General features: G+C 37.3%; 1 protein-coding gene across 5 annotated transcripts in view; it reads left to right on the forward strand.

Annotated features, from left to right (window-relative positions):
* LOC123643808 (cytohesin 1 interacting protein) overlaps nucleotides 1-12,729 on the forward strand; it is a 71,002-nt gene that overhangs the window by 38,973 nt on the left and 19,300 nt on the right. For 4 of the 5 annotated variants that reach the window (XM_045559564.1, XM_045559565.1, XM_045559561.1 and 1 more), the window contains 3 exons: nucleotides 3,963-4,122; nucleotides 11,191-11,240; nucleotides 11,498-11,552. In XM_045559564.1, coding sequence (XP_045415520.1) covers nucleotides 4,054-4,122; nucleotides 11,191-11,240; nucleotides 11,498-11,552 — 174 coding nt within the window. In that variant the 5' untranslated portion in view covers nucleotides 3,963-4,053. Of the gene's footprint in view, nucleotides 1-3,761; nucleotides 4,123-11,190; nucleotides 11,241-11,497; nucleotides 11,553-12,729 lie in introns of those variants that run through there. The other variant, XM_045559560.1, reaches the window with a different exon arrangement.

The raw sequence follows: 12,729 nt of genomic DNA on the forward strand, positions 1-12,729 counted from the left end.
AAAGTCTTCTTATGCAAATAAAGGTGAACAGCAAAAATAAAACAAACAAAAAACTCAGAAATTATCTTTAAATCAGAATGGCATAGAGGAAATCTCATTTTTTAAGCACCTACTTTCTTTTCTCCCATGTTTACCTTAATAAATAGGTGAGTTGGACTAACAGTAATCAAGAAATTTTAGACATTGGCTCTGATGATGCTTTGCAAACACATATTGCTACACTACAGCCAGGAACTTCACATGTATTCTAGTCTTTAGACTTTCCCAGAGCGGATGAGGGCATTCTTGCTGCACATATGGGCATCTGGTAATGGATAGGGCAGTTCATGTAGAATTAAAGTCATTTCCTTTGAAACTTTTTCTTTTGAATTTTTATTACTTGAAACAAAATTCAATAGTAATAGCTTACTTTGCACCATGCGCTATGCATGGGCTATTCTATCTATTCCTCGCTACACATTTTTGTTTTAGATATGTGAAAAACTGAGGTTTAGAGAGTGTGTTAATCAGCCCAGGCTGCCATAACAAATACCATAGCATAACAAATACCATAGACTGGGTGGTTTTAAACAGCAGAAATTTATATTCTCACAGTTCTGGAGGCTGGGAAGTCCAAGATCAAGGTGCTGGCAGATTCAGTTCCTGGTAAGGGCTCTTTTCCTGGCTTGCAGATGGCTGTCTTCTTGCTGTGTCCTCACATGGTAGAGAGAGAGCTCTCTGCCATCTCTTCCTAAAAGGGCACTGATTCTATCAGATCAGGTACCTACCCTTATGACCTCACTTAACCTTAATTACTTAATTAATTAACCTCCTTATAGGCCCTATCTCTAAATACAGTCATATTGGAGTTTAGGGCTTTAATGTAGGAATTCTGGGGGGACTCAATTCAGTCCATATCCTCTAATGCAGCAGAGCCAGGATCTGAATGCAAGTAGTTTGGCACTGGGACCCTGCTGTCAACCCTAAGATTTTTATGGGTGATAGTAAGGCTGGCCCAGTTTGTCTTGTTGCCTTCCTTCCTTTCTTTCCTTGTTCCACACTCTAGGCATATCCCTCTTACCCGCCTCTACCAAATCATCTCCATGTTCCAGCCCCTCAGGGTTCATCTCATTTGTACTAAAGATTAATTCCTTCCAAGAGTATTTACATATTTATGAACAAAATGTTCCAAAGGAGAGGAATGTTCCCCCCCTTCCAAAAAATGGAATATTAGTTTTTAGAGCACATGGCAGATATATTTTTAAAGAGATTCTGTCCTTATCTCTCAGATCACTCCTAAGGGAAAATTGTAGCCCTTTGGAATATGAGCTCATAGTCAATATATTTCCTACCAGTTTGTTTTTTCTTTACTGATGCTTCAGAACAATAGTGTTGAATTCATTTTGTTTAACATCTATGACTTCTCCCCTTTTCTTTTTATTAACATTTATTGAACAACTTTTATACGTAGGACAAAGTATAAATTTAAAGATAAGAGATGATTCTTGCTCTCAAGTAAACTAGGGGAAATTAGACATTAGCAGAGAAATATACTTGCATACAATTAACTATAATGTGTTAAATCTCAAAACAAAGATCTGAAAAAGATATGAGATTTCAGAGAATGAAGTCAGATAAGAACATGGTATTCTTTTTATTTTATTTTATCTTGTGGACAGTGAGACACTCTTGAAATCTTTTGAGTACATATGTAGCTTGATTCAATTCAATTTCAGAATCACCTCTCTAAAATAAAGGGGAGGCTGAAGGGGAAGAGAGTCCAGTCTAATTGTCTTAAGGTCAGTTCTAAAAAAAGAGAAGTTGTGAACAGTAGAACATCTTTGTAACTCAAGGGTTTGATGTTTGGAAGTCATGTTCCCATTAAAAGATTAGTGTCCCTCTGTTTTATCAAAAAGGACACTTTTGTTCAGGATGATATTAAAAATATTTAATAACTGGTATGACATAGGCCCTGACAATCAGAACATAAAACAGACTAATACAAATAGGCCAAGTCATAAATATATAATTAACAGGTGTGATCACAATGATATGTGTTGGCTGAATGTCAGACCTGCCTTTGACTCTGGTTTTATACCCATGGATTGCATGATTTGAAAGATTCTATTTATTAAAAACATTTCATAAATTAAATAATAAATAATTTGCTTCCCAATTTCTTAATTTAATGGTAGATTTCTATAATTTACATCAGCTGAAGATCAGCTGAATTAATACAATTTTAGTACTCATCTATAAAAGTAGGTGTGTTAGTTGGCCTATGCAGCCTTATATTAGGCAAATGTATAATTTCCATTTAGTGTTTTAAAATATTAAAATTATTTACCTAACTTTATCAGATTTTTAGGGAACAGTGGATTGCTATCCTCCATGAATAGTGTTAGTTTAAGTTACATGCCTCATAGCTTGGAAATGTTTACAAAATCAATCTCTCTCTTTCTCGGTCTGTTTTTTTTTTTATATATATATGTAAAATATATATAAACACATATGCATACATGTATCTTTGTATCTATCTATATATAAATATATTTTTCACATTCATGTCTTTATAACTGATGTACTCTTTAGTTACCAAAGTATTTATCACTCTCTTTTGCCTTACACGTTAATGTTACCCCCCTGGCCCCTGAAAACTTGTGTTTGTAATCCCTGATTTAGATAATTATATGTTTTTGGCGATATCATTATGCCCATGTCATAATCCAATTCCAGTATAGTGAATCATGCTGTGATAAGATTTTAAAAACTTCTAAATTGGATCCAACTTTTGAAACACTGTTAATTCAATTTTATTATTTACATTTGGCAAGTTCTGCTTGAGTTGAATTCACCTTGACTTCCAATATACACACATTCCACTTTAGTTCCAATATTTTCTAACTCTTTTAAATTCTAGTTTTGACTCTCAAAGATTTAAAAAACACATCTGACTTTTTTGTGCCATATAAAACTTCTCTTTTTGACTTTTGTTTTGATTCTTCTTTTTTACTTGCCTTCCCTACGCCTCCCCTGAAACCAGTTCTTTCGAAACGTCCTGCCCCCATCTCTGCCCTTCTCCTCCCAAAAAGCACCTGTGACCTTGAGTACTCTGTGGTGGTGGCGGCCTTGACCCACACGCACATGCAGGCACCAACTAGCAACATTCTTGTGCCACCTTGGCTTGTCTGTTATGTTCCTGCCCCCTCCATTCCCCCCCAGGGACCTGTTTCTGATGGCTACAGTAGCATGCTGTCTAAGGCCACCATCACGCCGTAAATGTGCTGGCTTTTCCTTCCCAGTGTAAAGATGAGGGGCAATTTTAGTAAGGACAAAGTCGTTTAAGGGCAAGCAGAAGAACGCTGAATGGTTGTAACTCAAATGGCAGCTACAAAGTCTTTTTGATGAACTAATGAGCTAGGGTATATTTGGGGAAAAGTACATTATAAGGACTTCGTGAGAGAATGTTATGACCGCACCTGTAATTCTTGCTTATATTCACAAAGAACTGGATGTCCTCATATCCTGACTTTTGCATTGCACCGCCAATGTTAAGTAAGAGAATGGATGGGAAACAAATGGCAGAACTTGGGGAAGTTTTTCTTTCTTCTTTTAAAAAAAAAAACGGCAGATGGTGTTTTGAACACAACTTGCCATAGAATGTGAAAGCATAAAGTTTTGGCTGGGTGAGGGGGGAAAAGAAGTTGATTTTTTAAACTGTAAAAATTAGCTTGAGGTTCTCCCAGGAGTTTAAAGGAAAAAAAGAAAAAAAAAAAAAAAAAACCACTTTGAGAAATGGGAGTGAACTGCAAGATAGGGTTTGTGTAACAAGTACCTCAAACCACAAAAGTCACATGGGCTCTTTCTGCTTTGCTACTTTTGATTACTTGTGAGAGGCTTGTTCTTTTAGCTTCCCCCATCCTGCAAGGCCACTCAGCCATGTGCTGACTGGAGTAATCTTTATTCACAATGTCTTTACAAAGGCTAGTGCAACAGAGCAGCAATGGCAATTTGTTGGACTACTGCGCTGGTCCGGCGTATAGCTCTTACCCTTCACTCACCGGCAGCATCACGATGGACGATAACAGAAGGCTTCAAATGCTGGCAGACACAGTGGCTACTTTGCCTCGGGGACGAAAGCAGGTATGATTGCTGTTTTGTAACTCTTGAGTGTTCATATTTTCCTGAGAGTGGAGTGACATGTTTGTCTGATTCATACGAAAAACATTATTTTAGAGGCTTTGGATTTGGGGATGAAGGATGGGTGAAGGATGCAAGATGCCCAGAGAACTAGTGAACCAGTCCAAAGATTTGAGACCACAATCAAACATTTTTTTTCAAGGAAAAAATTAAGATTGTTTTTGTCCTTTGGAGAGGTGCTCCGATAAAATGAAAATCATTAATCATAACAAACTTGAAGATGGTTTATGTAGACACAACCAGGATGAGAATTATTGATTTCCCCTTTACGTCTCCATTGATTCTTACCCTCCCATCCTCCCTTCCAGTCCTTGATAGTTGGTTCATAATCAAATGAGAAATACTTTTTCTTGAGCACAACTTTTGTTAACGAAGTTAATTATCTTCAGCTCTAGGACACTGGCACGTACCTCGTGCTATTGGAGAATAAGGCATTTTTGTATAGGCAAGTGCCAGATGGAGCATCACCTCACCGCTTAGGAGATGTGGCATCTTGAGCAAGTCACTTGCCTCCCTAAGCTTCAGTTTTCTTTTCACTAAATTGGGGATAATAATAGAACTACTCTTATTGGGCTCTGGTGCTGATTAAGTAAGGAAATGTGCAGTGCCTAACACAATGACTGCCTATAGTATGTGTTCATTAAATGCTAGATTATGCTATGTAAAAATTTTTATTGCAAAGTATTTCTCTAGGGATAAAAACCCATTTGGAAAAATCCATGTCTAACTGAATTTATTTTGATTGTTTTGGTTTTTCAGTTTCTAATATGTAAAAAAAAAAAGTTTAACCATAATACCTTTTCAGGTTTTGCTTATATAACTTGCCATAAAACCCCAAGTACATATTTGAATTTACATATAGCACTTGTCCAGAAAATATTTAGAATTGCTTTAGAGTATGAATTTTTGCCCTTAAATTTTGCACGTACATCATGTGCTCCTTTTAAGCCTTGTGTTTTCAGGATTAGAGAATTATCTCATAGTGGGAGAATCACAATCTTTTTTGAGTGACGCATGTAGCTGATTCCTTGGCATTTTTCACAATGAAGTTAAGGGGATAATTTGCCATGATTTGGATTATTGATCTTTCTCAATCCAAAGCGCTTTTATGATACAAAGTTAAATGGAATAATGAACATTTCTATCAGTCTACACAATCTGTCTGAAAATAAAGCAACTTGAGAAATACCAACATCTTAATTTAGTTTTTAGATTTACAGCAGTCAGTTTTTCAATTTGCCATGAAGCTATCACAGTAATTATGGTTCACTTGATTAGGCTATGCTTTCATTCTTTTGGTAGAATGCTTACTGCTAAAGATAGTTGGTAATATTTGAATCAAGATAGGAACTTTCCATCCTTTATGCCCTCCACACCTGCAGCCTCAGCAATCTCTCTTATCTACTCTTCAGCCCAGGCATTTCAATGCAACGGATAGTTTCTGAGCACCTATAAGGGGACAGACATGCTAAGCATAGGAGGTACAAAGACTATAAGAGCATATTTCCTGCCTGTCTAGGGTCTACACCTCAGTAGGCAGAATGCATGGGTGTTACACAAAGTAAAACAACAAGAACACTCTCATCCAAGTGAAATGTCTTTGAATATGACCCTGAAGGACAGAGGTATTCCAGATATCTAAGGGTATTCTAGAGCAAGCAAATAATAAATGCTGAGGCACAGGTCTTGGTGCCTTGAGAGCATGTTTGTGTAATAGCACAATATCAAGGGTGTCAGGAGGACACAGTGAATGTGTAGGAGGTGAGAAGGGATCTCAGAGCTGGGCTGCTTTGCAGAACAACTTCCCCTGAAAAAGCAGTAATGTGACCAGCACAGAGAGCCACTGAACATGTTTGAGCAGTAGAGGATCTTAGGAACCTTACCCACAAATGTGGTGGATTGGTAGGTGAGTAGAAACTAGTGGTGAGTGAGAAACTTTTGCAGGAGTTGGAGAAAGAGGAAATGGGGGAACGGAGAGGAGACTGAAATACTTTAAATGAAAGGCATTGAAGATGGAGGAGTCTCATCTGGTTTTAAGCCACAGTGAAGACAGCATGAACTGAAAGAAGGCAATCAGTAGGAGAGGTGATTATTGGAGGAAGATAATGAGAAGGATTTGGGCATATGAAATGCACATGTGTGTGCCTGCATGTGTACATACACAGACACCTTCCCATACTAATTAATTCAGGCAGATATTCTATCTTTTCTAGATTTTATCTTCCCCCTTTTTTCATATTCTTTCTCATGGCAGACTCCCTCTATTCAAACAGCTTTTTCTTACTGTTTTGAGAATTGCTTTTTTTAAAAAAAAAAAAGCAAAACAAAACTTCTTGTACATGAGAATTCTGATTCTGTACAATTATCATCAATAAGACTTGATGCAAGTTTATCCCAACATTTCAGAATCTTCCAAATGGATGTTCATTTCCTTTAACTGGTTTTTAGAGAATAATCACCCATTTGGCACCGAATGAATTGCAGGCAACAAGATCCCAGTGAGGCAATCGCTTGAGCAGGTGTTTCTGTGCCTACTGTTATTTTCAACACTTTCAGGCCTGACGTCCACAATTCATACTTCTCGCTGTTGTTGGCTTAGGTTTCTGCAAAGCTGTATCTGGTTAGCCAGCAGTTTCAAGTTAATCTCAGAATCAATTGGGTGTTTACACTCACAATTATTTAAAAATAGATTTCTGTGTGTGTGCGTATTATCTCAATACCTGCATTTGTGGGAGGAAGTGTCAGACACCCCAGTATGGCTTCTACAATGGAAACTCTGTAGGAAGGAGACGGGAGGAAATAAGAACAGTCTTTTAGATGCCAGAGGAGTAGTGCTTGTGCCTTACCTCCCACTCCAACACGGGTACTACATCGTCTTTGGAAAGCAGTTTTGCAGAATGCCATGGTGGGAACCGGGCACCTGGCAACCAGGCGAGAAGCTTAACTGCATATGAGTAGCACCTCACGCTACCGTTGCCTAATTGTATTTTAGCTTTCAAATGATTACTTCATAGGCAACTTCTGGAAGGATGATTGCACTTACAAGTTCGATAGGGAATTTGTGCTGAACTATGCGACCTGTACATGGCTGGGACAGGCTCCTTCCTCAAGGAGCTTCCCCGGGGTTTGTGGCAGCGCAGGTGCCTTAACGCTCACTAAACTGTGTTAGTATCACTGCAAAAGCACTTCAAGAGTATTCTTTAATCCGTATTGTGCCATGCTTGAAGTCAATATCCAAAAATTTTTCTTGAAAAAAAGGTCCATGAACCCACAATGAGAACTTCCTCAGAAACTGCTACATTCTGTTTAGGTTCCTTAGAGGCGCTTACAAGTTAGGAAGTAGAGTTCAGCTCCATTATTTTGTTGTATCTTTGAATAATCTGGGGAGCCTTGCTATCCTAATCCTCTTGACTTAAAAGGCAAGGTCAGGGGTGGGAGGTGAGGGTGCATGCAGGAATTGAGGAGCCAGGCAGGGGACTGGAAGGGGGCCGAGCACATAATTTGGGGACTTTTGAAACAAACAACAAAAACAAACACCTTACTTGTGAATCTCCCCCTCGGCCCCCCAGCACTTTCAGGAAATGAGTACTGAGAGTGGGGACCAGGAAATAACAGTCTGTCATTTAGCAGAAGTGGCTACAGTGTCGCATTTTGAGCTTCTCTGAGGAGGGCTGGCTATCTGGCTAGCGGCAGATTATGCCTGTCCCACAAATGGACAGCTGAAGTATTTGGTCTTGGGTTTTCCACTAAAGAGGGACATGAATAATCACTGAATAGCAGAAGAAATTACATTTTGAATGTTAATGCTTGATCTTTGGAGTCGTCTGACTCAAAACAGAAGAAGAGCAATTGTAAATCTAACCCAGATATTGTTATCTTACGGCTAGCAAGGAGTTAAGGAGCTTTGTCTATTCAGCAGTCATAATTGAATGTGTAGTTTGCAAGCCTGCCAAATTGCTAAACCTAGATTTCTCATATTAGATAATGTGTAATAAAAGACAGCTGTTGCCAGCATATGCTGTGGATCGCACACCAGTTCCCCATTCATGATTTTTGGTGCCATCCCTGCAACCCTGAGCAAAGGCTGTGGCTGAGAGGGCAGCCTGGGAAACGTGAGGCTCCACTGGTCAGATCCTCCAACAGGGCTGTTTACCCAGGGAAAGGGGTGCAGGGAGAACTTGTTCCAAAATGTAACACCCTTGATAAGACCTTAGACAACTTCATTCCATTTAGGCAGATAGTTTGCTGTGTGAGCCAGACCCTGAGAACATTCCTTTCCACATCCCTTCAGTCTGACAGCCCATATCAAACCCAAGTAGGCTTTGTGTCAAAATGTGGTACGTGTCAGAGAATTTGATGGTGCCTAATGTACTGAAATTGTTTTTTTATTTAAATGTTAGGTGCCTAAAATAGCGTCTTTGCTAATCCGGAATGGAAACTAATTTATAATTTTACTTAATCTTTGTTTGGTGTGTCACTGATAACCCAAATCGGTCCACAGGAATCGAACGTCTGCTGTGGTTTGCATGTTGTGTTAGGCAAGTATTTTCATTTTTAACTAGTCAGTTAGCTAGACAGAAAGGTTAGAAGGAAAGAGGTGAGGATATGTCCCAGAGATCTTAAATCTGTCTTGTGGGCTTAAAATAGTTTAGGTTTGAATCAACTCAGAATGATTTTTGATTTAGATGGCACGTTGGACAAAATCTTGAGATTCCTATCAATGCTATGATTATTGGCCTCATGAAAGGGCATTTAAAATTGCCAAGGCTCAGAATTTTAATAATAATTAATTCTTGCCACCCTTCATTCATTTAGCATTAAGGAACACATATCTTTGTTTTCCAGTAGTCTTTTTTCTGTGTTTCTTACTGTTTTTGGATTGAGCTTTTTTCATTCTTGTCTGTTTCCTTTCATTTTTAAATCTTGCTATGTGTTTAGGATTTTAAATTTTAAGTTATATTTTTAGTGATTATCTTTGAGCTTTTCCTATGAATATTTAATTTAATGAGGGACAAAGTTGCAGAAGATCTTAATGTTTTCCTCCTGAACTTGAGTACTCTAACTTCAACGTCCCACCACTACTCTGTTGCTTTTATTGTCATCTAGTAGTTTATTTCTGTTTGTCTATTTCTCTATTTTCAAGTTTCTGTGCTATTCCAGGCCCTAGGCATGGGGGTAGAAAGTAAAACAAACACATTCCCCAAGAGGCCCCAAGCACATAGATGTTTGCATACAGAAGTGAGGTATTTGATCCATTATGCATGTCATGTAAATATATACATACATAGCTCCATATATGTGAATATTTGAACTTATGATTACTACTGATAGCAAGAATAATAATTTTAAAAAATAAGCCCTAGCTATGATTGTAGATGTCCTACCTAAGTCCCTTACAATCTGAATTAAGGGTGGAAGACAAGAGATGAAGATTTAACATAGATTAAGAATATGTGAGTACAATATAAGAGAGATTGAGAATGTTTGGAAATATCAAATGTATCACTCTCTTCTGCAAGAAGGCAGCCCACTAACATAGCTGAATGGTCCCCATCCTTGTTAATGGTACATACGAGGTCCAAAATCAGTCTCTATAACAAACCATACAGATTGTTGTAGGCATTCCACAGTTAGTCCTCATAAATTAAAAAGAGATACTTTTTAGTAAGTCTAGGGAATCTTTGTAGGTCTGAGCCATCATATTTCAGTCTTCAGGGTAATATAAATGAATTGAGGTCCAGAACAGACAAAAACTAAAATGTAATTAATTTACATCAAATCAGTGGGAGATTACCTCTCCATTACATTAACTTTACTGACTGGTGACTGAATTCTTAACACTGGACCATTCCAGAAAATTTGTGAAAATGCTGGCACTTCGTATCTGGTAATTCAAATTTCCTACAGAAGTGTAGGCTTCTCTCATAATGAAGCCTTAATGAGCATTTCATTTTCTCCTGGATTTTGTTCTCTACTTATTTTATTTTTATTTGTCTGGACTGACTATGCATTGATCTCCTGGTATTTTATGTATTCACTTATGTATGATGATCGTTTTGGGTTGACAGTTAAACACCATGGGTTAGCTAGTAGTATAAACTTACGTTTTGGGCCCTTGGACTAACACTGGAGAATAGGGCTCGTTAACATTCCCTAAACAAACAAAACAAAAAACATGCAAAATCCTGCTGCAATCCCCTAAAAAATAAGGTACCACCTTTTGTTGACTTTTCCTCTGTTTACAATGGTACAATGTACCCTGAAAGCTTATGTTTATATGGTCTTTTCTAAAATGTACAGAGAAGTGAAAGTGATATTATTTATACAATTCTGAGGTTTCTTTCCTTTCTTGGCTGGAAATTTCATTGCACTCTTCCAAAACTATTGCAAAAATAAATCATAGGCAGAATTGAGGTTTTGAGTCCCTGATTTCACCTGAATTGTGTTTCTATGTATGAGTTGGTTCTTTAGAGATTATTTTATCTTGCTAAAAACAGTAACGTATTGACCTATATATCTACATCTATATATTTGGAGATGATACATATATATATATATATTTGGAGATGTGTATACACAGTCATTTCATCAGCATCTCCAAAAACTACCTAGTGTTTGGGTTTTATATGTCATTCTATAGGTGTTATTTTTCTGTGGATTTCAGTGTGATTACAAATTGTTATGGTTAGACTTTCAGAGGCTGTTTTAAATACAGATCAGAGATGAAGTTCTCTTTGGAAGCTTTAGAGTTTTGCCACATAATATTAACTCTTTTGCCACAGTGTGTTACTATCCCAGCCTCTTTTAATCTTTTAAAAGGAAAGCCTCAAAATCCGCTGTCCCAGCTCTCTTTGCTATCACTAGAGAATGGAAGTTACTGCCTTTCTGTAACAATTTCTCAGGAGCTGGGCCAAGGAAGGTGATAAAGAACAAAGTCCTTTCTGATGCAGAACATTTTACGGATGTGTCTTAAAGACCTTGAGATAACTGTGTGCTTTTTGTATTTTTCAGCTTGCTTTGACCAGATCAAGTTCTTTAGGTGACTTTTCCTGGTCTCAAAGGTAAAGAGATTGAATTCTTTTGGGGTCTCTCATGAACATATTTAGGAACATAGCTCTCTAGACTGTTGATAACACACACACACACACACACACACACACACACCCCACACACACCCCACACACAGAGTCATACATACTACAATTTACATAAATGTCAGTGATTTTTTATTGTGACAGTTATTTTTAATGGTAAATATGTGCCAAATGTGATACTTTGATTTTCATACAGTGCTTTTTTGTTTTAATTTTTATTACAGAAAGCTTGTTACTGTGGAAAAGCAGGATAATGGAACATTTGGATTTGAAATTCAGGTGAGCAGTTTAAGAATTTTCTAGACTTCCAAGGAAGAAAGTGGCACTGGTAAATGTCATGATCTGTGCAAAGAAAATAGAATGAAGTTAGGATTAGAGAATGATGGAGACTGTGACTTTCATTCCCTGTGTGGTTGTTTTGGGTATTTTTTTCAGTGTGTTAAGTGCGCTCAAGGAAAGAAAACATTGAAGCTGATAAAATAAAACCCCTGAGATATGCTCAGCAGTTTGTGCTTAGCTGCTTCAGCCTTCCCTTAAGTCTGAGACTGATCAGAAATGCTTGATGTCAGCCAGGTCTTAGATAAGAGAGCAAAGTAATTTTTACAGATGTGCATTTTATGCATTTGCATTTTGGATGTGTTTTGCATAATCATGTTGTTATACTGTATATCAGATTTTAAATATTTGATATTCAAGAAATACTTGAAAGACTATACATCTGTGTATATGGAATGCATATATTCATGTATAGCTCCTGTTACATTTTGATACTAAATATTTCATATTGGATAAATGAGAAATTTGTAGCTTTCTTTTCCGTATGGGCAACACTTTATAATTATTATTTGAAACACTTAAGAACATTTGGCTCTACTTGCAGATTGCCTCATGCTGTAGGAAATTTTTAACAGTCTTTATAGGTTTTAATGTAATTGCCTGGGAATTTCATTGCTTATTTGCTGTCTGCTTTTTCATGACCGTGTTTGTAAAGAGGGTGAGTTAGGTCAAATGAAGTCTAGTACAATTAAGTGCAACAGTAGTAGCTTAAGTGTTCCTGTTTTTTTCCACAGTACTTTTGCATTTCTTTTGGATATGTTTTACATAATCATATTCTTACACTATACATCAGATTTTAGATCTTAGCTTTAGTGCTACTTTCAGAAAACTTTGGTGTGATATCAGCCTCACAAATGGAAAGTCAGTGTGTATTTTAAGATTAGGAACAGGAAGCTGCTAAGTAAAACATGTCTTATGAGTAAAGAAACAAAATGGAACTCTAGCTGCAATGAAGAGAGAGAAGCCTCTAGGAGAAAAGAAGATACTTCTACTTTCTGAACTCTTTTATTTTAAATTTGGTGAAATCTATAACTCACCACAATAATTGGTGGCATCCATCAAGTTTTAGGAGCACAGTATTCTCTCTTCTTCCCCATTTACATGCAGCACTTCCTATCAC

Source organism: Lemur catta, chromosome 8, assembly GCF_020740605.2.
Source record: "Lemur catta isolate mLemCat1 chromosome 8, mLemCat1.pri, whole genome shotgun sequence".
NCBI lineage: Eukaryota > Metazoa > Chordata > Mammalia > Primates > Lemuridae > Lemur > Lemur catta.